At 45.2% G+C, this 27,500-nt stretch overlaps 1 protein-coding gene across 1 annotated transcript in view; it reads left to right on the plus strand.

Annotated features, from left to right (window-relative positions):
• The window catches only part of LOC139558863 (adhesion G protein-coupled receptor B2-like), a 635,752-nt gene that overhangs the window by 243,078 nt on the left and 365,174 nt on the right, over positions 1-27,500 (plus strand). The window contains exons 3-4 of the mRNA XM_071374380.1: positions 18,920-19,000; positions 21,639-21,824. Of these exons, the coding sequence (XP_071230481.1) occupies positions 18,920-19,000; positions 21,639-21,824 (267 nt within the window). The remainder of the gene's footprint in view (positions 1-18,919; positions 19,001-21,638; positions 21,825-27,500) is intronic.

The following is a 27,500-nucleotide window of genomic DNA, read 5'->3' on the forward strand; positions in this document are numbered from 1 at the left end:
TCACTACCAGATCTACATATCACTCAGGATACACACACACCGCATCACTACCAGATCTACATATCACTCAGGATACACACACACCGCATCACTACCAGATCTACATATCACTCAGGATACACACACACCGCATCACTACCAGATCTACATATCACTCAGGATACACACACACTGCATCACTACCAGATCTACATATCACTCAGGATACACACACACTGCATCACTACCAGATCTACATATCACTCAGGATACACACACACTGCATCACTACCAGATCTACATATCACTCAGGATACACACACACTGCATCACTACCAGATCTACATATCACTCAGGATACACACACACTACATCACTACCAGATCTACATATCACTCAGGATACACACACTGCATCACTACCAGATCTACATATCACTCAGGATACACACACACTGCATCACTACCAGATCTACATATCACTCAGGATACACACACACTGCATCACTACCAGACCTACATATCACTCAGGATACACACACACCGCATCACTACCAGATCTACATATCACTCAGGATACACACACACTGCATCACTACCAGACCTACATATCACTCAGGATACACACACACACTACATCACTACCAGATCTACATATCACTCAGGATACACACACACCGCATCACTACCAGACCTACATATCACTCAGGATACACACACACCGCATCACTACCAGATCTACATATCACTCAGGATACACACACACCGCATCACTACCAGATCTACATATCACTCAGGATACACACACACCGCATCACTACCAGATCTACATATCACTCAGGATACACACACACCGCATCACTACCAGATCTACATATCACTCAGGATACACACACACTGCATCACTACCAGATCTACATATCACTCAGGATACACACACACTGCATCACTACCAGATCTACATATCACTCAGGATACACACACACTGCATCACTACCAGATCTACATATCACTCAGGATACACACACACTGCATCACTACCAGATCTACATATCACTCAGGATACACACACACTACATCACTACCAGATCTACATATCACTCAGGATACACACACTGCATCACTACCAGATCTACATATCACTCAGGATACACACACACTGCATCACTACCAGATCTACATATCACTCAGGATACACACACACTGCATCACTACCAGACCTACATATCACTCAGGATACACACACACCGCATCACTACCAGATCTACATATCACTCAGGATACACACACACTGCATCACTACCAGACCTACATATCACTCAGGATACACACACACACTACATCACTACCAGATCTACATATCACTCAGGATACACACACACTGCATCACTACCAGATCTACATATCACTCAGGATACACACACACTGCATCACTACCAGATCTACATATCACTCAGGATACACACACACTGCATCACTACCAGATCTACATATCACTCAGGATACACACACACACCGCATCACTACCAGATCTACATATCACTCAGGATACACACACACTGCATCACTACCAGATCTACATATCACTCAGGATACACACACACTGCATCACTACCAGATCTACATATCACTCAGGATACACACACACTGCATCACTACCAGATCTACATATCACTCAGGATACACACACACTACATTACTACCAGATCTACATATCACTCAGGATACACACACACTGCATCACTACCAGATCTACATATCACTCAGGATACACACACACCGCATCACTACCAGATCTACATATCACTCAGGATACACACACACTGCATCACTACCAGATCTACATATCACTCAGGATACACACACACACCGCATCACTACCAGATCTACATATCACTCAGGATACACACACACCGCATCACTACCAGATCTACATATCACTCAGGATACACACACACACTACATCACTACCAGATCTACATATCACTCAGGATACACACACACTGCATCACTACCAGATCTACATATCACTCAGGATACACACACACTGCATCACTACCAGATCTACATATCACTCAGGATACACACACACTGCATCACTACCAGATCTACATATCACTCAGGATACACACACACTGCATCACTACCAGACCTACATATCACTCAGGATACACACACACCGCATCACTACCAGATCTACATATCACTCAGGATACACACACACTGCATCACTACCAGATCTACATATCACTCAGGATACACACACACTGCATCACTACCAGACCTACATATCACTCAGGATACACACACACACTACATCACTACCAGATCTACATATCACTCAGGATACACACACACTGCATCACTACCAGATCTACATATCACTCAGGATACACACACACTGCATCACTACCAGATCTACATATCACTCAGGATACACACACACTGCATCACTACCAGACCTACATATCACTCAGGATACACACACACTGCATCACTACCAGACCTACATATCACTCAGGATACACACACACTGCATCACTACCAGATCTACATATCACTCAGGATACACACACACTGCATCACTACCAGATCTACATATCACTCAGGATACACACACACTGCATCACTACCAGATCTACATATCACTCAGGATACACACACACCGCATCACTACCAGATCTACATATCACTCAGGATACACACACACTGCATCACTACCAGATCTACATATCACTCAGGATACACACACAAAATCTGCACTGAGTGTGGTAACCCAGGCGATAACACATGTTTGTGACTTGGTCCCCGTTGAGAACGAGGATCAAATAGCGAGGGACAGAAAGGTAACGTAAAGGTAATGGCGGACTGAACGAAGTTATGTAGAGCACCTCAAGATAAAACATAATATTCGAAATATCTGCTAAATTAGACTAAAATATTAGCACTAAATAATCTGGTGGGTGATAACCTTCAATCTGGACAATAACACAAAACAAATCCTAAGACTAGAGACATTTATCGACAAATATTACGAAAACAAGCAACACCCAAACATGACGGAGAATAAGACAGGGGAACCGAATCAAAAACGAAAACGTGACTCCTCAACCGACACGGATGATCTAATATTCTCAACACCGGCAATGGTAAAGGTCGAAACCGATCTGTTAAAATCAATAAATGACAAACTGGGTATACTTGAATTAGTTAGTAAAGATATAAAAGAGTTGAAGGCAAGCCTAGAGATGAGTGATGAAAAAGCTGCGGCTTTGGAGAAGGAAACACACGCGCTAAAAGGGACGGTCAATAAGATTGAAACCGAAATGAATGAATTTAAAAAGGAGAACAACGTTCTGAAGGAATGCTTACTGGACACACAAACTAGATCCATGAGAGAGAATCTGGTACTTACAGGTATCCAAGAGAAAGAAGGAGAGGTTCCTGAATCTGTAGTTAGAGAGTTCCTTTTTGCAGCGCTTCAGATACCGCGCGAAGTTATTGATAAGATCCAACTTGAACGTGTACACCGCCTCGGACAGAGAGGGCAGAGGTACTAACGCCAAATCCTTGCCAAATTTGCTTCATTTAAAGATAAAATAATGGTTAAAAGCCTGGGTAAAAGACTTGCTGGGACCAAAATTGGCATGAATGATCAGTTTCCGAAAGAAATTGCAGAACGGCGCAAAGTTCTGTATCCAATTTTCAAAGAAAATAGATTAAAAGCGAAACAAGTAGCTCTCGTCGTTGATAAACTATATATTGATAACCAGTTGTTCAGAGACACAAAGATTACTCCATGGTTATTTAAAAAATTACAAAGTTCTCATAGATGAGGAAAATACACACAATTCAAGCCCGGTTACTGATTGTAACAATACAATACAACATATAGCTTTTCTATAAATCTTCACATATAACTAATTGAACACAAGCACTATTTCTATATAGTGAAGATAAAAACTAAGTAAACAGAAGGCACAGTATGTGTGGATGGTGTGGTGTGTGTTTATTTTTATTTGTTATGTTTGAAAAGTTGAGTGAGTGAGTAATGAAATAGTTGCATATCCCAGAGCCAGTGTATTGCTGTGGGCCGGGTATGAGAGGGCTTTCAATGTTGTTCAGATGATGGATATACTTTTATAATGAATTACACGTCTTATTTATTTATTGTCCTATCATGGGGAACTACATTTTTAAAATAAATTATATCTAATTATTTATTATCCTATTTTAATGGTACGGTCCATGGCCCTATACCCTAGACACCCACATGAATAGCCCAGATACTAAGGAGAAGTCCCTAACTGTTTTATGTGCATGCTGTATGCGGTCTGTATGCAGCCAAAATGAGGTCAGGGACCAAGAGCAGCACTGCCCCCTCAAGATTCTGAGCCTGCTTGGCAGGGTTGGTCCTGCAAAGCCAAAGCCCCCTAAAGGGAGAGCATAATAAACAAGGAAATTCTCAAAGCTGCTAATGAGAACCTTGATGACCTTGTACCTAGCCGGTGGGGATTCCGGTGGGGTGCCCCCACCCAGGCAGTGGCAGTGCTGGCAACACTAGCTGCAGTAACCCATGGGGAGGGGGTCACACTCGGACATTCAGAGAGGGGGTATATTATTGTGGCCCTGGTGGCACGAAACCAATCGGACTGCATGGAGAGGCTTGGGAACATGGTCAAAATGGATGACCGTATTGTGGGTGTTTCAGGAAGAAGGTGTACATTTGACCTCCATCATCTAGGATGTGACAATGGTAAATAAATCTCTACATTTATGCTCATTTTTTGCGCGGTCTTGCAGGCCTTCTCATGCAGCTGCAACTGCAAGTACATTTGTAAATCATGACCCATCTTGAGTTGGGCTCTGGGATGGTGCAATTGTTGAGAGGGTGAGCTTATGGTTGTGTGGGGGTAAGGGCTGAATGTGTGTGGGTGTATGTGTGTATCCCACAACTGTTGCGAAGGAAGAAGTAAAAGATGTTAGGGACTATAGAGGATGATTCACAGCAATATGTAATAAAAATCGAGGTGAGGGCGATGGAAATGCATTTGGCAATGGATCCGCTTCGGTTCGGTGGATGGTGCTGTGTGCACTTTTCGAAGGATGGATCCCAGTCGGTCCGGGACTGTGCGATGCGGGGGGTCGGGGGTGGTCTGCCGGGCATTGGGATGACAACCCAACTCGAGATGGGGGCTTTTGGCGGGTGGAATAGTGGGGACCAATTGGAGGTTTGCTTAGTGGAGATGCAAATGTCATGGTACAACTATATAGACACTCAATCATTATGTTACTTTTTAATAGGACGTTTACAAACATATATTTTGATAAAAATAATTGAAAGGTGTGTCTCATTATGGTAAGTGGTGAAATAAGTATAGCCAGTTACAATTGTAATGGCTTAGCAGATAATAAGAAAAGACGATCAGTATTTACCTGGCTAAAAGAGAAGGATTATAATATCTACTGTTTACAGGAAACCCATTCAACAGTTTTAGATGAAGTTTTGTGGAAAAAGAACTGGGGGGGCGAAATATATTTCTCCCATGGGCAAAGAAATTCAAAAGGGGTGATGGTTTTAATTAATAATAACTTTGATCCAAATGTGCAACTTGTCCAAACAGATCCTCAAGGTAGATGGATTATTTTAAATATGTTATTGGACAATAAACATATATGGCTTATTAACCTATACGGTCCGAATAATGATGATCCAAGCTTCTTTGACAATATATATAAGAATGTATCAACTCTACAAGCAACACTAGACTCTATTATTATAGTGGGAGATTTTAATACGGTCTTAAATACCTCTATGGACCGGAAAGGAAATCACACTACAAACTATCACCCTCAGGCACTTAAGGAAATCAGGAATGTCATGGATATATTGGAATTAGTGGATATATGGAGACTTAAATACCCTGACCTAGTGAGATATACATGGCGGAGGCTTAATCAAGCTAGTCGCCTTGACTACTTTCTTATATCATTCTCTCTGGCACCAAAAGTTAAAAAGTGTTTGATAGGGGACAGAATGCGGTCGGACCATCACATAATTGGCATATATATTACTCTTACAGAATTTCCACGTGGGCGAGGATATTGGAAATTTAATCAAAGCCTACTAGATGATAAATTGTTTAGAACTAGGACAGAAGAATTTATAACTGACTTTTTTAGACATAACATAGGTACAGCAGATCCTCATATTGTATGGGACACTTTTAAGTGTGCCTTTAGAGGCCATGCAATTCAGTACTCATCTATAAAACAAAAGCAATTTCGATCAAAAGAGTCCATATTAACAAAGGAAATTGAAGGACTAACAGTACAGTTAGATAACAATAAAAACGGTACCATAGAGGCACAGAATAAGTTAGAGGAAAAACAAAAAGAAATGGAGGAACTTATTCAAGAAAGATCCAGTGTAATATATTACAAAAATAAAGCTAACTGGATGGAATATGGGGAAAAATGCACCAAATTCTTTTTCAATCTTCAATATAGAAATGCTACCAAAAAAAACGTATTAAAACTTGTTACAAATGATGGAGTCACGCATGATTCACCAAATGATATTTTGAAAGAGGAAGTAAAGTACTTTAAGAATATATTTTCGTTTCAGGCTCCTCCATCTCCACTAACTGAAACTAATTGTATGGATTTTTTCCCTAATAATAATGTAAAATTAACATCTGTACAGAAAGACTCATGTGAAGGCCTAATTACAGAGGAGGAACTACTTGATGCAATTGGGGCCTTTAAGGATGGGAAAACTCCAGGACTGGATGGCATACCAGTGGAAGTATACAAAAAAAAAAGTTATATACTCAAAGGACCACTATTAGCTTGTTTTAACCACTCCTATATAAATGATAGATTATCAGACACGCAACAAGAAGGTGTGATATCATTATTACTGAAACAGGACCCAAGTGGTATATATAAAGATCCAGTCCATTTAAAAAATTGGAGACCTCTTACACTTCAGTGTTGTGATGCAAAAATCCTAGCAAAATGCTTGGCGCATAGAATAAAAAAAGTTTTGTCAGATATTATTCATCCTAATCAGACAGGTTTTTTACATGGACGATACATTGGAGATAATATAAGGCAAGTACTGGAAACAATAGAACACTATGAAATATCGGGGACACCAGGCCTGGTTTTCATAGCTGATTTTGAAAAGGCTTTTGATAAAGTACGACTGGAGTTTATATATAAATGCCTAGAATATTTCAATTTTGGGGAATCTCTTATAAAATGGGTAAAAATTATGTATAGTAACCCTAGGTGTAAAATAGTAAATAATGGCTACATCTCAGAAAGTTTTAAACTATCTAGAGGAGTAAAACAAGGTTGTCCACTATCGGCATATCTATTTATTATTGCCATCGAAATGTTAGCTGTTAAAATTAGATCAAACATTAATATTAAGGGATTAGAAATCCAGGGCCTAAAAACTAAGGTGTCATTGTACGCTGATGATTCATGTTTTCTTTTAAAACCACAACTAGAATCTCTCCACGGCCTCTTAGAGGATCTAGATACATTTGCTATCCTCTCTGGATTAAAACCAAATTATGATAAATGTACCATATTACGTATTGGATCACTAAAAAATACACATTTTACATTGCCATGTAGTTTACCAATTAAATGGTCTGACGGTGATGTGGACATACTCGGTATACAAGTCCCAAAAGAAAGAAATGATCTCACTCCAATAAATTTTTATAGAAAGTTAGCAAAAATAGATAAGATCTTGCTACCATGGAAAGGAAAATACCTGTCTATTTGTGGGAAAATCACCCTGATTAACTCTTTAATCATATCACAGTTTACCTATTTGCTTATGGTTTTGCCTACACCTAGTGACCTGCTTTTTAAATTATATGAACAAAAAATATTCAATTTTATTTGGAACGGCAAGCCAGATAAAATTAAAAGGGCCTATTTATATAACGAATATGAATTCGGAGGGCAGAAATTATTAAATATTAAAGCATTAGACCTCTCACTAAAGGCATCAGTCATACAAAAGTTATACTTAAATCCAAACTGGTTCTCTAGTAGATTGGTACGAATGTCTCATCCTATGTTCAAGAAGGGCCTTTTTCCCTTTATTCAGATTACACCTGCTCACTTTCGGTTGCTTGAAAAGGAAATAATCTCCAAAATATCTTTATTTTTTAAACAAGCCTTAGAAAGTTGGTTGCAATTTCAGTTTAATCCACCTGAAAGGACGGAACAAATAGTACAACAAATCTTGTGGTTAAATTCAAATATAGTAATTGATAAAAAAACTGTATTTATCGAAGAAATGTTTAAAAAAGGAATAATTTTTGTGAATGATATCATAAATAGGACTGGTGGAGTAATGTCACACATGCAGCTAACACAGACATATGGAAATGTCTGCTCTACCCAAAATTACAACCAATTAATTGCAGCATTACCACAAAAATGGAAGAGGCAGGTGGAAGGGGATAAAAGTAAGGAACTTGTATGTCGGCCTTATATTAAAGAACATAAATGGTTAAAGAAAAGTGTGATAAATAAAAACATATACCAATTTCATTTAAGGACCAAAAAACTTACAGCTGTGCCATATAAATTGCAAAATAGTTGGGAAGAGATTTTCGATGTACACATTCCATGGCACATGGTTTATGAATTGATACGCAAAACAACGCCGGATTCAAAACTTCGAATTTTTCAATTTAAATTATTGTACAAAATTCTTGCAACTAATAGAATGTTATATATATGGGGGATACAATCTTCTCAGCTCTGTAGATTCTGCTGTGAGGAGGCAGAGTCATTAGACCATTTATTTTGGTATTGTCCGCATGTAGCTCGTTTTTGGTCACAGGTCCAGGAATGGTTGAAGAATTGCAACATTTGCGTAGAACTAACGCTACAGATAGCAATACGGGGGGATTTGAAAAGCCATAGTCAATCAATCAATAATATAATAATTATTTTAGCAAAAATGTTTATTTTTAATTTACAATCCGTGGAAGCTATGAGAATAGGAAGATTCAAATCTTTTGTGAAGCATCACAGCACAGCTGAAAAATATATGGCAAATAAAAATCCGAAATGGATGATGTTGGAAGATAGATGGGAGGGGTTGAGTGGAACTGAAGGGTGGGACTAATAACAAGATAAACAATGTAGGGCATACGGGATCTGTGAAATGTGTATAGGTGCGGAGCTATTGTGAAATAGCACAGTTACAAGTGGAAATCAAACTGGATGGACAACAGAAATAGAGGAAGGACTAAGAACAAACAAGAGAGAACTATTATAAAGTAGACTGTGTCTGTAAATGTGTATAAGATGTATAAATTGAAGGTAAAAACAGAAATGTTTATCAGTTTACTCCAATTGGGGGATCGGTGGTAGGGTTTGCAGGGAATAATAATAAAGGTATACTCTTTAAAAAAAGTATGTATGTCTATGTAGGTATGTGTATGTATATATGTGTATATGTATGCATACGTGAATGGATATATATATTTACCCAAAAAAATATGGGGGATTGGAAATGATGCAGACAATTACATTGGAAACAACATTCTTTCCGCAATATTAAGCTGATCCACCCCTTTAAAAAAATAAAAAATAAAAAATAAAATAAAATAGCGAGGGACAGAGAGAAGAAAGAATGTAGGTTTTCTTCAAACTGTTATTGTATTTTCTATGACAACCTGAAATTGTGGCGACAGGCATTTGAGCTATCGTAACCATATTAGCACAGTCCCCAGAGGGATGTGTGTGTGTGTGTGTGTGTGTGTGTGTGTGTGTGTGTGTGTGTGTGTGTGTGTGTGTGTGTGTGTGTGTGTGTGTGTGTGTGTGTGTGTGTGTGCGTGGAGTATGTGTATATATGTGTACAGTATGTGTGTATGTGTACAGAATGTGTTGTGTGTGTGTGTGTGTGTACAGTGTTTACAGTGTGTGTGTGTGTGTGTGTGTGTGTGTGTGTGTGTGTGTGTGTGTGTGTGTGTGTGTGTGTGTGTGTGTGTGTGTGTGTGTGTGTGTGTGTGTGTGTGTGTGTGTGTGTGTGTGTGTGTGTGTGTGTGTGTGTGTGTGTTAGCGAAAGCCCAGGGGAGAATCCTCTCTAATCACACGCGTTTGACAGAGCCAAACATGGGGAGTTCCCTAGAGCTCATCCCTCTTCCCAGCTTCGATGTTGGAGCACACACACATGTGCGGGCGTGGGGAACTGTCTCGTTGTGAACTAAAGAACAACAGGAGTTCAGTAGGACTGGTTGTGAACTAAAGAACAACAGGAGTTTAGCAGGACTGGTTGTGAACTAAAGAACAACAGGAGTTTAGTAGGACTGGTTGTGAACTAAAGAACAACAGGAGTTTAGTAGGACTGGTTGTGAGGGCTATTGTCTCTACTATTTTGACAGGGCTATTATCTCTACTATTTTGTCAAGGCTAATGTCTCTACTATTTTGACAGGGTTGTGTCTCTACTATTTTGACATGGCAATTGTCTCTACTATTTTGACATTGTTGTGTATCTACTATTTTGACAGGGTTGTGTCTCTACTATTTTGACAAGGCTATTGTCTCTAGTCTTTTGACAAGGCTATTGTCTCTACTATTTTGACAAGCCTATTGTCTCTACTATTTTGACAGGGTTGTATCTCTACTATTTTGACAAGGCTATTGTCTCTGCTCTTTTGACAGGGTTTTGTCTCTACTATTTAGACAAGGCTAATGTCTCTACTATTTTGACAGGGTTGTGTCTCTACTATTTTGACAGTGTTGTGTCTCTACTATTTTGACAGGGTTGTGTCTCTACTATTTTGACAGGGTTTTGTCTCTACTATTTAGACAAGGCTATTGTCTCTACTATTTTGACAGTGTTGTGTCTCTACTATTTTGACAGTGTTGTGTCTCTACTATTTTGACAGGGTTGTGTCTCTACTATTTTGACAGGGTTGTATCTCTACTATTTTGACAGTGTTGTGTCTCTACTATTTTGACAGTGTTGTGTCTCTACTATTTTGACAGGGTTGTATCTCTACTATTTTGACAGTGTTGTGTCTCTACTATTTTGACAGGGTTGTGTCTCTACTATTTTGACAGTGTTGTGTCTCTACTATTTTGACAGGGTTGTGTCTCTACTATTTTGACAGGGTTGTATCTCTACTATTTTGACAGGGTTGTATCTCTACTATTTTGACAGTGTTGTGTCTCTACTATTTTGACAGGGTTGTGTCTCTACTATTTTGACAGGGTTGTATCTCTACTATTTTGACAGTGTTGTGTCTCTACTATTTTGACAGGGTTGTGTCTCTACTATTTTGACAGGGTTGTATCTCTACTATTTTGACAGTGTTGTGTCTCTACTATTTTGACAGTGTTGTGTCTCTACTATTTTGACAGGGTTGTGTCTCTACTATTTTGACAGGGTTGTGTCTCTACTATTTTGACAGGGTTGTGTCTCTACTACTTTGACAGGGTTTTGTCTCTACTATTTTGACAGGGTTGTATCTCTACTACTTTGACAGGGTTGTGTCTCTACTATTTTGACAGTGTTGTGTCTCTACTACTTTGACAGGGTTGTGTCTCTACTATTTTGACAGGGTTGTATCTCTACTATTTTGACAGGGTTGTATCTCTACTACTTTGACAGGGTTGTGTCTCTACTATTTTGACAGGGTTGTGTCTCTACTATTTTGACAGGGTTGTGTCTCTACTATTTTGACAGGGTTGTATCTCTACTACTTTGACAGTGTTGTGTCTCTACTATTTTGACAGGGTTGTGTCTCTACTATTTTGACAGGGTTGTATCTCTACTATTTTGACAGGGTTGTATCTCTACTACTTTGACAGGGTTGTATCTCTACTACTTTGACAGTGTTGTGTCTCTACTATTTTGACAGGGTTGTATCTCTACTACTTTGACAGTGTTGTGTCTCTACTATTTTGACAGGGTTGTATCTCTACTATTTTGACAGGGTTGTATCTCTACTACTTTGAAAGGGTTCTGTCTCTACTACTTTGACAGGGTTGTGTCTACTACTTTGACAGGGTTGTGTCTCTACTATTTTGACAGGGTTGTATCTCTACTATTTTGACAGTGTTGTGTCTCTACTATTTTGACAGGGTTGTGTCTCTACTATTTTGACAGGGTTGTGTCTCTACTATTTTGACAGTGTTGTGTCTCTACTATTTTGACAGGGTTGTATCTCTACTATTTTGACAGTGTTGTGTCTCTACTATTTTGACAGGGTTGTGTCTCTACTATTTTGACAGTGTTGTGTCTCTACTATTTTGACAGGGTTGTGTCTCTACTATTTTGACAGGGTTGTATCTCTACTATTTTGACAGGGTTGTATCTCTACTATTTTGACAGTGTTGTGTCTCTACTATTTTGACATGGTTGTATCTCTACTATTTTGACAGGGTTGTATCTCTACTATTTTGACAGTGTTGTGTCTCTACTATTTTGACAGTGTTGTGTCTCTACTATTTTGACAGGGTTGTGTCTCTACTATTTTGACAGGGTTGTGTCTCTACTATTTTGACAGGGTTGTGTCTCTACTATTTTGACAGGGTTGTATCTCTACTATTTTGACAGTGTTGTGTCTCTACTATTTTGACAGTGTTGTGTCTCTACTACTTTGACAGGGTTGTATCTCTACTACTTTGACAGGGTTGTGTCTCTACTACTTTGACAGGGTTGTATCTCTACTACTTTGACAGGGTTGTGTCTCTACTATTTTGACAGGGTTGTGTATCTACTATTTCTACAGGGTTGTGTCTCTACTACTTTGACAGGGTTGTATCTCTACTACTTTGACAGGGTTGTGTCTCTACTATTTTGACAGGGTTGTGTAAGTGAGAACAGGAAACCTTCTACAATATTATCTGTGTCATGTAATGTAATAAAAAAGGGCCAGCACTCATTCAATTATGATTTGCAACAATATAATCACTGAGAAGGCGACTAGCTGGAACATATGCCAATGTTGTGGTCTATAAAGACATGTTGCTATGAACAACATTTAAAACAGAGCCTCAATTATTGCAAATTATAGTCAAGTGCTGGCGCTTTTTCATATTCATGTGATCTAAAGCCAAGAACAATAGGAGCAAGCTCACCTCAGTGATAAGGAAATAGACCTAGACGGGTTGGCGATTCCAAACAAAACAAATACAACAACTAATTGTTTCTTAAATAATAATATGATTATCAGACTGTGGAGTTTGTTCCTTTACATGTTATAAAATTACCGTGTTTGATGGGACTAGCAACGGAATAGCTTAGCAAGAAATGTTTGTGGCAAATAATTAGAGCTATTAAGTTTGTGAGGAGAAATGTAAGGAAATAAGGCTCACAGACACATCATCACACTTATGCATTCATGCTTCTTTTCATTTATGATAATGTCACTAAACAATGTATTCCTGATTGATGATAGTTTTGCTACCTCTTTCTGTCATATGGATACTCCTACTAAAATGTAAAATCTCATGAACTCTTCTGGCGCAAAGTAGGGCTAGGCCTAGTCTCAGGTTTGACCTTGGTCATTCAACCGTGGGTGCCTCTTCCTGGATATGTGCAGCCAGACCACCTTAATAAGCCATGGAAGCTTGGAGAACTGAACTGAAATAGAAATACAGGACTGCTGTTCAATAAAATATTGTTTTCCTCCTTTTGGGGATGTTCTTACTAACGCGGGTTATGGTAAAGTGTCGGCTTACTGAGGATAAACTGTGTGTGTACGTGTGTGTGCGTGTGTGTGTACGTGTGCGTGTACGTGTGCGTGCGTCCATGCGTGTGTGTGGCAATTCAGAGCGATACTCAGTGTTTTATTGTCATATGTGTCTAGTTTACACTTACAGGAAAATAGCCCTCTGTTCACGTCTGGGTTCTTTTTTCCTAGCTTTGTTTATCTCAGGACATTTGAATGAAAAATGGTGCACACAATTCCACACAACAAATCACAGAAAGAAAAGCAGAATAGCAACCGCAGTAGTTAAACTGTCCATCACTATACAATGGTATGACTTTACACTATTCCCTACCACAGTTACTTATATCTCCTATTCTCTATTTCTTTATCCAGACCTCTACCCAGACCTCTACCCAGACCCCTACCCAGACCCCTATCCAGACCCCTACCCAGACCCCTACTCAGACCCCTACCCAGACCCCTACTCAGACCCCTACCCAGACCCCTACCCAGACCCCTACTCAGACCCCTACTCAGACCCCTACTCAGACCCCTACCCAGACCCCTACCCAGACCCATACCCAGACCCCTACTCAGATCCCTACCCAGACCCCTACTCAGATCCCTACTCAGACCCCTACCCAGACCCCTACCCAGACCCCTACTCAGACCCCTACCCAGACCCCTACCCAGACCCCTACTCAGACCCCTACTCAGACCCCTACTCAGTCACTTACTCAGACCCTCTTAGACCCCTACTCAGACCCCTACTCAGACCCCTACCCAGACCCCTACTCAGACCCCTACTCAGACCCCTACTCAGACCCCTACCCAGACCCCTACTCAGACCCCTACCCAGACCCCTACTCAGACCCCTACTCAGACCCCTACTCAGACCTCTACCCAGACCCCTACTCAGACCCCTACTCAGACCCCTACTCAGACCCCTACCCAGACCCCTACTCAGACCCCTCTTAGACCCCTACTCAGACCCCTACTCAGACCCCTACTCAGACCCCTACTCAGACCCCTACTCAGACCCCTACTCAGACCCCTACTCAGACCCCTACCCAGACCCCTACTCAGACCCCTCTTAGACCCCTACTCAGACCCCTACTCAGACCCCTCTTAGACTCCTACTCAGACCCCTACCCAGACCCCTACTCAGACCCCTACTCAGACCCCTACCCAGACCCCTACTCAGACCCCTACTCAGACCCCTACTCAGACCCCTACGCAGACCCTCTTAGACCCCTACTCAGACCCCTACTCAGACCCATACCTAGACCCCTACTCAGACCCCTACTCAGACCCATCTTAGACCCCTACTCAGACCCCTACTCAGACCCCTCTTAGACCCCTACTCAGACCCCTCTTAGACCCCTACTCAGACCCCTCTTAGACCCCTACTCAGACCCCTACTCAGACCCCTACTGAGACCCCTACTCAGACCCCTACTCAGACCCCTACTCAGACCCCTACTCAGACCCCTCTTAGACCCCTACTCAGACCCCTACTCAGACCCCTACTCAGACCCCTACTCAGACCCCTACTCAGACCCCTCTTAGACCCCTACTCAGACCCCTACTCAGACCCCTACTCAGACCCCTCTTAGACCCCTACTCAGACCCCTACTCAGACCCCTACTCAGATCCCTACTCAGACCCCTATTAGACCCCTACTCAGACCCCTCTTAGACCCCTCTTAGACCCCTACCCAGACCCCTACTCAGATCCCTACTCAGACCCCTACTCAGACCCCTACCAGACCCCTACTCAGACCCCTACTCAGACCCCTACTCAGACCCCTCTTAGACCCCTACTCAGACCCCTCTTAGACTCCTACTCAGACCCCTCTTAGACCCCTACTCAGACCCCTCTGAGACCCCTACTCAGATCCCTACTCAGACCCCTACTTAGACCCCTATCCAGACCCCTACTCAGACCCCTCTTAGACCCCTACTCAGACCCCTACTCAGACCCCTACTCAGATCCCTACTCAGACCCCTACTCAGACCCCTACTCAGACCCCTCTTAGACCCCTACTCAGACCCCTCTTAGACCCCTACTCAGACCCCTCTTCAGACCCCTACTCAGACCCCTACTCAGACCCCTATCTCAGACCCCTACTCAGACCCCTACTCAGACCCCTACTCAGACCCCTACTCAGACCCCTACTCAGACCCCTACTCAGACCCCTACTCAGATCCCTACTCAGACCCCTACTCAGACCCCTACTCAGACCCCTACTCAGACCCCTACTCAGACCCCTACTCAGACCCCTACTCAGACCCCTACTCAGACCCCTACTCAGACCCCTACTCAGACCCCTACTCAGACCCCTCTTAGACTCCTACTCAGACCCCTACTCAGACCCCTCTTAGACCCCTACTTAGACCCCTCTTAGACCCCTACTCAGATCCCTACTCAGACCCCTACTCAGACCCCTCTTAGACCCCTACTCAGACCCCTACTCAGACCCCTCTGAGACCCCTACTCAGACCCCTACCCAGACCCCTACTCAGACCCCTACTCAGACCCCTCTTAGACCCCTACTCAGACCCCTACTCAGACCCCTCTGAGACCCCTACTCAGACCCCTACTCAGACCCCTCTTAGACTCCTACTCAGACCCCTCTTAGACTCCTACTCAGACCCCTACTCAGACCCCTCTTAGACCCCTACTCAGACCCCTACTCAGACCCCTCTTAGACTCCTACTCAGACCCCTACTCAGACCCCTCTTAGACTCCTACTCAGACCCCTACTCAGACCCCTACTCAGACCCCTCTTAGACTCCTACTCAGACCCCTACTCAGACCCCTCTTAGACTCCTACTCAGACCCCTACTCAGACCCCTCTTAGACTCCTACTCAGACCCCTACTCAGACCCCTCTTAGACCCCTACTCAGACCGCTCTTAGACCCCTACCCAGACCCCTACTCAGACCCCTACTCAGACCCCTCTTAGACCCCTACTCAGACCCCTACTCAGACCCCTCTGAGACCCCTACTCAGACCCCTACTCAGACCCCTCTTAGACTCCTACTCAGACCCCTACTCAGACCCCTACTCAGACCCCTCTTAGACCCCTACTCAGACCCCTCTTAGACCCCTACTCAGACCCCTACCCAGACCCCTACTCAGACCCCTACTCAGACCCCTACCCAGACCCCTACTCAGACCCCTCTTAGACCCCTACTCAGACCCCTACGCAGACCCTCTTAGACCCCTACTCAGACCCCTACTCAGACCCATCTTAGACCCCTACTCAGACCCCTACTCAGACCCATCTTAGACCCCTACTTAGACCCCTACTCAGACCCCTCTTAGACCCCTACTCAGACCCCTCTTAGACCCCTACTCAGACCCCTCTTAGACCCCTACTCAGACCCCTACTCAGACCCCTCTGAGACCCCTACTCAGATCCCTACTCAGACCCCTACTCAGACCCCTACTCAGACCCCTCTTAGACCCCTACTCAGACCCCTACTCAGACCCCTACTCAGACCCCTCTTAGACCCCTACTCAGACCCCTCTTAGACCCCTACTCAGACCCCTCTTAGACCCCTACTCAGACCCCTCTTAGACCCCTACTCAGACCCCTACTCAGACCCCTCTTAGACTCCTACTCAGACCCCTACTCAGACCCCTCTTAGACCCCTACTCAGACCCCTCTTAGACCCCTCTTAGACCCCTACTCAGACCCCTACTCAGATCCCTACTCAGACCCCTCTTAGACCCCTACTTAGACCCCTACTCAGACCCCTACTCAGACCCCTCTTAGACCCCTACTCAGACCCCTCTTAGACCCCTACTCAGACCCCTCTTAGACCCCTACTCAGACCCCTCTTAGACCCCTACTCAGACCCCTCTGAGACCCCTACTCAGATCCCTACTCAGACCCCTACTTAGACCCCTCTTAGACCCCTACTCAGACCCCTCTTAGACCCCTACTCAGACCCCTACTCAGACCCCTCTTAGACCCCTACTCAGACCCCTCTTAGACCCCTACTCAGACCCCTACTCAGACCCCTCTTAGACCCCCTAGACCCCTACTCAGACCCCTACTCAGACCCCTACTCAGACCCCTCTGAGACCCCTACTCAGACCCCTACTCAGACCCCTCTTAGACTCCTACTCAGACCCCTCTTAGACTCCTACTCAGACCCCTACTCAGACCCCTCTGAGACCCCTACTCAGACCCCTACTCAGACCCCTCTTAGACTCCTACTCAGACCCCTCTTAGACTCCTACTCAGACCCCTACTCAGACCCCTCTTAGACTCCTACTCAGACCCCTACTCAGACCCCTCTTAGACTCCTACTCAGACCCCTACTCAGACCCCTACCCAGACCCCTCTTAGACTCCTACTCAGACCCCTACTCAGACCCCTACTCAGACCCCTCTTAGACTCCTACTCAGACCCCTACTCAGACCCCTACTCAGACCCCTACTCAGACCCCTACTCAGACCCCTCTTAGACTCCTACTCAGACCCCTACTCAGACCCCTACTCAGACCGCTCTTAGACCCCTACTCAGACCCCTACTCAGACCTCTACCCAGTCCCCTACTCAGATCCCTACTCAGACCCCTAATTATATATCCTGTTCTCTCTCTCTATCCAGACCTCTAATTATATATCCTGTTCTCTCTCTCTATCCAGACCTCTAATTATATATCCTGTTCTCTCTCTCTATCCAGACCTCTAATTATATATCCTGTTCTCTCTCTCTGTCCAGACCTCTAATTATATATCCTGTTCTCTCTCTCTATCCAGACCTCTAGTTATATCTCCTGTTCTCTCTCTCTATCCAGACTTCTAATTATATATCCTGTTCTCTCTCTCTGTCCAGACCTCTAATTATATCTCCTGTTCTCTCTCTCTATCCAGACCTCTAATTATATATCCTGTTCTCTCTCTCTATCCAGACCTCTAATTATATATCCTGTTCTCTCTCTCTGTCCAGACCTCTAATTATATATCCTGTTCTCTCTCTCTGTCCAGACCTCTAATTATATCTCCTGTTCTCGCTCTCTATCCAGACCTCTAATTATATCTCCTGTTCTCTCTCTCTATCCAGACCTCTAATTATATATCCTGTTCTCTCTCTCTATCCAGACCTCTAATTATATATCCTGTTCTCTCTCTCTGTCCAGACCTCTAATTATATCTCCTGTTCTCTCTCTCTGTCCAGACCTCTAATTATATATCCTGTTCTCTCTCTCTATCCAGACCCAGATGATGATGACCTGAAGGTGAAGACACAGAAACCCAGATCAGCAGACCAGCCAGGTGTGTTTCAGGCACAGACAGGTGAGTCGTGTTGTGTGTGATAGATGGCTAGGGTGTGAGATTGGGGCTGGACGTCTATACACACCGCTGGATGAAAGTACAATTATGCAATGGAAAGGAATATAGGAATATACTGTATATATACAAGATGGTACAGGAATACATAAAAAATAACCTGATAACACACAGCCCGCTAGGCCCCCACCACTGTCATAGGGAGTTCCGACTGGGGGGAATCCTTGGCACTGCCTCATCTCCTCTCATCCTCCTCACCACCCCCTCATCCCCAGGACTTCTGGGATGAGCTTAAGTCCTGACTCACCACATGTAAATGAAGATGTAATGCGATTAACGGACATGCAATTAATTCGATTTAACCGTTCACTGTTTGATGACACCCCCATCCAAGGACACGCTTTTTACAGACAAGGTAATAAAGGAGAGACAGACATGTGGGGATGAGAGAGAGAGTAGGAGAGAGACAGAGATAGTGAGAGTGAGAGAGACAGAGAGAGACAGAGAGAGACAGAGAGAGAGAGAGAGAGAGAGAGAGAGAGAGAGAGAGAGAGAGAGAGAGAGAGAGAGACAGAGAGAGAGACAGAGAGAGAGACAGAGAGAGAGACATAGAGAGAGAGAGAGACAGCAAAAGAGGTTGGATAAAAAGTTAAAATATGAACCACCACCCTGTGGTGAGGCCTTGTAGAATTCCTTCCTATTGATGTCCTTCCTACTGATGTCCTTCCTACTGGTGTCCTTCCTACTGATGTCCTTCCTACTGGTGTCCTTCCTACTGATGTCCTTCCTACTGGTGTCCTTCCTACTGATGTTCTTCCTACTGGTGTCCTTCCTACTGATGTCCTTCCTACTGGTGTCCTTCCTACTGAATCCTTCCTACTGGTGTCCTTCCTACTGGTGTCCTTCCTACTGGTGTCCTTCCTACTGGTGTCCTTCCTACTGGTGTCCTTCCTACTGATGTCCTTCCTACTGGTGTCCTTCCTACTGGTGTCCTTCCTACTGATGTCCTTCCTACTGGTGTCCTTCCTACTGATGTTCTTCCTACTGGTGTCCTTCCTACTGGTGTTCTTCCTACTGGTGTCCTTCCTACTGAATCCTTCCTACTGATGTCCTTCCTACTGGTGTCCTTCCTACTGGTGTCCTTCCTACTGGTGTCCTTCCTACTGGTGGTCTTCCTACTGGTGCCCTTCCTACTGGTGTCCTTCCTACTGGTGTCCTTCCTACTGGTGGTCTTCCTACTGGTGTCCTTCCTACTGGTGTCCTTCCTACTGGTGTCCTTCCTACTGGTGGTCTTCCTACTGGTGGTCTTCCTACTGGTGTTCTTCCTACTGGTGTCCTTCCTACTTGTGTTCTTCCTAGGGGAAAGGCATAGAGGGATGGATATAGGAGTGAGAGAGTGAGAGGAGAGCGACAGTGAGATAAATGTTTGGGGTGAAAGAGGGATGAGGGAGAGTGTGTTTGTGTAGGTTTTTATAAAAGATAGACGAAGGAGAAGAAAGAGGGGCCAAGGGTCATGAATACATAAATATTTTCCATCTCACCCCTCAGACTCTCACCCCTCCCCTCTCGCCAGCTCTCTCGCCTCACCCCTCCCCTCTCGCCAGCTCTCTCGCCTCACCCCTCCCCTCTCGCCAGCTCTCTCGCCTCACCCCTCCCCTCTCGCCAGCTCTCTCGCCTCACCCCTCCCCTCTCGCCAGCTCTCTCGCCTCACCCCTCCCCTCTCGCCAGCTCTCTCGCCTCACCCCTCCCCTCTCGCCAGCTCTCTCGCCTCACCCCTCCCCTCCAGCCAGGTCACCCGTCAGTGAAGACTGTACCCAATTCCACTGCTGTCTCTTTCATTTAGCCTCTTATGTTTGACGTGCATCCCTTTCAACCCCCCCTTCCCCACACACACACACACACACACACACACACACACACACACACACACACACACACACACACACACACACACACACACACACACACACACACACACACACACACACACACACACACATGCACAATCTAAACACTAAAGCACTGCTTGTTTACTTGTGCGTTCAACATGTCATCCCTTTGATGCACATTCAGCCAGTGAGAGATGAATATTACCTCAGTAGTGATACACATTACCTTAAGGCTGATGATGTCTGTTACCCTATGGATAACACATATCACCTTAATGCTCAGAAATATTCATTCATTGCTCATGAATATCACTAAATGTGCCCCAAAGCGTATCAAAACTATTGCACTATATAGGGAATAGGGTGTAATTTGGAACATAGTCATGTTTATGCTCATGAATATTACCTAAATCCTCATGAATATTACCTAAAGGCTAATGAATAGCGGCCCAAGGCTTACATGCCCTGCCTTATAAAGCTTCTGAATCTTACTGTGGGAAGTAATAGGGAACGGAGAGACCAAATATACATTTAGAGCGTTTCGCTCCTGTATTCATCCCTTGATTTCTCTACCTCTCCCTTCTCATGTCACATCATTAATGTAAGATTTATAGACGAAACTCCACAACAACTAAACAATATAAATGATCTCTCTCTCTCTCTCTCTCTCTCTCTCTCTCTCTCTCTCTCTCTCTCTCTCTCTCTCTCTCTCTCTCTCTCTCTCTCTCTCTCTCTCTCTCTCTCTCTCTCTCCAGGCGACCCTGCGGCGGAGGAGTGGTCTCAGTGGAGTGTGTGTTCGTTAACGTGTGGTCAGGGTTGGCAGGTGCGGACACGCTCGTGTGTGTCCTCTCCCTACGGCACCCTGTGTAGCGGAGCCTTGAGAGAGACACGTATGTGTAACAATACAGCCTCCTGCCCCGGTGACCCGGCACTGAGCTCAGGTAGGCATGGAAATGTACACCCATTATGTGCACAGACAGACTCACACACTGTGAATACCACCGGTACAGTACCTATCTACTGTGTGAGACTGCATGAGTATGTCCTTCTCTAGTCCCCTCACTGTGGAACCTGTCCTTCTCTAGTCCCCTCACTGTGGAACCTGTCCTTCTATAGTCCCCTCACTGTGGAACCTGACCTTCTATAGTCCACTCACTGTGGAACCTGGCCTTCTATAGTCCCCTCACTGTGGAACCTGGCCTTCTATAGTCCCCTCACTGTGGAACCTGTCCTTCTCTAGTCCCCTCACTGTGGAACCTGTCCTTCTCTAGTCCCCTCACTGTGGAACCTGGCCTTCTCTAGTCCCCTCACTGTGGAACCTGGCCTTCTCTAGTCCCCTCACTGTGGAACCTGGCCTTCTCTAGTCCCCTCACTGTGGAACATGTCCTTCTATAGTCCCCTCTCTGTGGAACCTGGCCTTCTATAGTCCCCTCACTGTGGAACCTGTCCTTCTATAGTCCCCTCACTGTGGAACCTGGCCTTCTCTAGTCCCCTCACTGTGGAACCTGGCCTTCTATAGTCCCCTCACTGTGGAACCTGGCCTTCTATAGTCCCCTCACTGTGGAACCTGGCCTTCTATAGTCCCCTCACTGTGGAACCTGGCCTTTTATAGTCCCCTCACTGTGGAGCCTGTTCTTCAATAGTCCCCTCACTGTGGAACCTGTCCTTCTATAGTCCCCTCACTGTGGAACCTGTCCTTCTATAGTCCCCTCACTGTGGAACCTGTCCTTCTATAGTCCCCTCACTGTGGAACCTGTCCTTCTATAGTCCCCTCACTGTGGAACCTGGCCTTCTATAGTCCCCTCACTGTGGAACCTGGCCTTCTCTAGTCCCCTCACTGTGGAACCTGGCCTTCTATAGTCCCCTCACTGTGGAAAATGTCCTTCTATAGTCCCCTCTCTGTGGAACCTGGCCTTCTATAGTCCCCTCACTGTGGAACCTGGCCTTCTATAGTCCCCTCACTGTGGAGCCTGTTCTTCAATAGTCCCCTCACTGTGGAACCTGTCCTTCTATAGTCCCCTCACTGTGGAACCTGTCCTTCTATAGTACCCTCACTGTGGAACCTGGCCTTCTATAGTCCCCTCACTGTGGAACCTGGCCTTCTATAGTCCCCTCACTGTGGAACATGTCCTTCTCTAGTCCCCTCACTGTGGAACCTGGCCTTCTCTAGTCCCCTCACTGTGGAACCTGTCCTTCTATAGTCCCCTCTCTGTGGAACCTGTCCTTCTATAGTCCCCTCACTGTGGAACCTGTCCTTCTATAGTCCCCTCACTGTGGAACCTGTCCTTCTATAGTCCCCTCACTGTGGAACCTGACCTTCTATAGTCCCCTCACTGTGGAACCTGGCCTTCTATAGTCCCCTCATTGTGGAACTGTCCTTCTATAGTCCCCTCACTGTGGAACCTGTCCTTCTATAGTCACCTCACTGTGGAACCTGGCCTTCTATAGTCCCCTCACTGTGGAACCTGTCCTTCTCTAGTCCCCTCACTGTGGAACCTGGCCTTCTCTAGTCCCCTCACTGTGGAACCTGGCCTTCTATAGTCCCCTCACTGTGGAACCTGTCCTTCTATAGTCCCTTTACTGTGGAACCTGGCTTTGTCTGGCTGTTCACTCATTATATACTTCAATTCACAGGGTGTGTGTGTGTGTGTGTGTGTGTGTGTGTGTGTGTGTGTGTGTGTGTGTGTGTGTGTGTGTGTGTGTGTGTGTGTGTGTGTGTGTGTGTGTGTGTGTGTGTGTGTGTGTGTGTGTGTGTGTGTGTGTGTGTGTGTCTGATAAAGATCACTTCTCTGAGTAAGATAAAAATATGAGATGTATTGTGATGGTTATCATAACCATTAATTATTGTAAATCTTAGCAATTGATCTTCATTACAAAGCTGATCAACAGGTCCTGGTTTTGCTTTGGAATGTGTGTGTGTGTGTGTGTGTGTGTGTGTGTGTGTGTGTGTGTGTGTGTGTGTGTGTGTGTGTGTGTGTGTGTGTGTGTGTGTGTGTGTGTGTGTGTGTGTGTGTGTGTGTGTGTGTGTATGCGTGTTTACTGTCTTCCTAAGGGAAAAGCAACAACAGTTTCCTTCCCTGTCGGTGCATATGCTAATCTTGTTATTATGTAAATGTGAGAATGTGATTTGTTTGACTAAGTGGTTCATTTTCCATCCAGCACCAATATAAATCCCTAAAGTCCTCCTTTGATGAGAGACTGGTGGTTGTTTTGTACATTATTACATTTTTTATTTAAAAACATTCCAGCCTCTCAGACCTGTTTTTTGGGGGATTAGGTGATTTGAGCGGGTAGGAGGGAGGGAGGGTAATTAAAGTGGACAGGGACCGTGGGGGAGGTTGGGGGCTCAGCATTTTGATTGACTGTTTCCTGCATGGGGTCATGGAGCGAAGGAGGGTATGGAGTGAAGGAGGGTATGGAGTGAAGGAGGGTATGGAGTGAAGGAGGGATGGAGTGAAGGAGGGTATGTAGTGAAGGAGGGTATGGAGCGAAGGAGGGTATGGAGCGAAGGAGGGTATGGAGCGAAGGAGGGTATGGAGCGAAGGAGGGTATGGAGCGAAGGAGGGTATGGAGTGAAGGAGGGATGGAGTGAAGGAGGGATGGATTGAAGGAGGGTATGGAGTGAAGGAGGGATGGAGCGAAGGAGGGTATGGAGTGAAGGAGGGTATGGAGTGAAGGAGGGATGGAGTGAAGGAGGGTATGGAGTGAAGGAGGGTATGGAGTGAAGGAGGGATGGAGTGAAGGAGGGTATGGAGCGAAGGAGGGTATGGAGCGAAGGAGGGTATGGAGTGAAGGAGGGTATGGAGTGAAGGAGGGATGGAGTGAAGGAGGGTATGGAGTGAAGGAGGGATGGAGTGAAGGAGGGTATGGAGCAAAGGAGGGTATGGAGTGAAGGAGGGATGGAGCGAAGGAGGGTATGGAGCGAAGGAGGGATTGGAGTGAAGGAGGGATGGAGCGAAGGAGGGTATGGAGTGAAGGAGGGTATGGAGTGAAGGAGGGTATGGAGTGAAGGAGGGTATGGAGTGAAGGAGGGTATGGAGCGAAGGAGGGTATGGAGCGAAGGAGGGTATGGAGCGAAGGAGGGTATGGAGTGAAGGAGTGATGGAGCGAAAGAGGGTATGGAGTGAAGGAGGGATGGAGCGAAGGAGGGTATGGAGTGAAGGAGGGTATGGAGTGAAGGAGGGTATGGAGTGAAGGAGGGATGGAGCGAAGGAGGGTATGGAGTGAAGGAGGAGGGAGGGATGGAAGGATGGAGGTCTGCATGCTTCATATAGTGTATTAATCTCTTTACCTGTCTAATCACACAGTGTGGATGTACACACACCGACCGGTACCAACAAACACACCGACCGGTACCAACAAACACACCGACCGGTACCAACAAAACACACCGACCGGTACCAACAAACACACCGACCGGTACCAACAAACACACCGACCGGTACCAACAAACACACCGACCGGTACCAACAAACACACCGACCGGTACCAACAAACACACCAACCGGAAACAACAGGCACACACACCAACCTATTACCACTCAAAGTAGCCTGAGGCTGTGAACACGGAGTATGCATTCATGATTTGGAGAGCACTCTGTTCAGGTCTACATCTTAGCCAAGTTTTTGTGTGCGCACATGTGTGTGTCTGTGTGTGTGTGCGTGTGTGTGTGTGTGTCTGTGTGTCTGCGTATGTGTGTGTGTGTGTTTGTGTGTGTGTTTGTGTGCGTGTGTGTGCGCACATGCGTGTGTCTGTGTTTGTGTGCGTGTCTTTGTGTCTGTGTGTCTGCGTGTGTGTTTGTGTGTGTGTGTGTGTGTGTGTGTGTGTGATTTGGGGGTGTTACTGAGAAGTAGATCTAGACATTTTTTCTCCCTTTTCGTCATCTAAATTAAGGTGACATAGATAATCAATTTTGAATATTGGCTTGACAAAAATTCAACTTGGAAAAAATTGCCCAGGCAAAATATTGTGTTTGAAATTGCGCCAAAGTAACCGTTTTAGATTAGCAGAGAGAGAGAATTCCTCAGGCTCTCCGCTCCCTACTCTCTTCACACACAAACACACGGACACTTAGAGGCTCTCCGCTCCCTACTCTCTTCACACACAAACACACGGACACTTAGAGGCTCTCCGCTCCCTACTCTCTTCACACACAGACACATGGACACTTAGAGGCTCTCCGCTCCCTACTCTCTTCACACACAGACACATGGACACTTAGAGGCTCTCCGCTCCCTACTCTCTTCACACACAGACACATGGACACTTAGAGGCTCTCCGCTCCTTACTCTCCTCACACACAAACACATGGACACTTAGAGGCTCTCCGCTCCTTACTCTCTTCACACACAAACACATGGACACTTAGATGCTCTCCGCTCCCTACTCTCCTTACACACAAACACACGGACACTTAGAGGCTCTCCGCTCCCTACTCTCTTCACACACAGACACATGGACACTTAGAGGGCTCTCCGCTCCCTACTCTCCTTACACACAGACACATGGACACTTAGAGGCTCTCCGCTCCTTACTCTCTTCACACACAAACACATGGACACTTAGAGGCTCTCCGCTCCCTACTCTCTTCACACACAGACACATGGACACTTAGAGGCTCTACGCTCCTTACTCTCTTCACACACAAACACATGGACACTTAGAGGCTCTCCGCTCCTTACTCTCTTCACACACAAACACATGGACACTTAGATGCTCTCCGCTCCCTACTCTCCTTACACACAAACACACTGACACTTAGAGGCTCTCCGCTCCTTACTCTCCTCACACACAAACACATGGACACTTAGAGGCTCTCCGCTCCTTACTCTCTTCACACACAAACACACTGCCACTTAGAGGCTCTCCGCTCCCTACTCTCTTCACACACAAACACACTGACACTTAGAGGCTCTCCGCTCCCTACTCTCTTCACACACAAACACATGGACACTTAGATGCTCTCCGCTCCCTACTCTCCTTACACACAAACACACTGACACTTAGAGGCTCTCCGCTCCCTACTCTCTTCACACACAAACACACTGACACTTAGATGCTCTCCGCTCCCTACTCTCCTCACACACAAACACATGGACACTTAGATGCTCTCCGCTCCCTACTCTCCTTACAAACAAACACACGGACACTTAGAGGCTCTCCGCTCCCTACTCTCCTTACACACAAACACACGGACACTTAGAGGCTCTCCGCTCCCTACTCTCTTCACACACAAACACACGGACACTTAGAGGCTCTCCGTTCCCTACTCTCCTCACATACAAACACACGGACACTTAGAGGCTCTCCGCTCCCTACTCTCCTTACACACAAACACACTGACACTTAGAGGCTCTCCGCTCCTTACTCTCCTCACACACAAACACACGGACACTTAGAGGCTCTCCGCTCCCTACTCGCTTCACACACAGACACACGGACACTTAGAGGCTCTCCGCTCCTTACTCTCTTCACACACAAACACATGGACACTTAGAGGCTCTCCGCTCCCTACTCTCTTCACACACAGACACATGGACACTTAGAGGCTCTACGCTCCTTACTCTCTTCACACACAAACACATGGACACTTAGAGGCTCTCCGCTCCTTACTCTC

This window comes from Salvelinus alpinus, chromosome 29, assembly GCF_045679555.1.
Source record: "Salvelinus alpinus chromosome 29, SLU_Salpinus.1, whole genome shotgun sequence".
Lineage (NCBI taxonomy): Eukaryota > Metazoa > Chordata > Actinopteri > Salmoniformes > Salmonidae > Salvelinus > Salvelinus alpinus.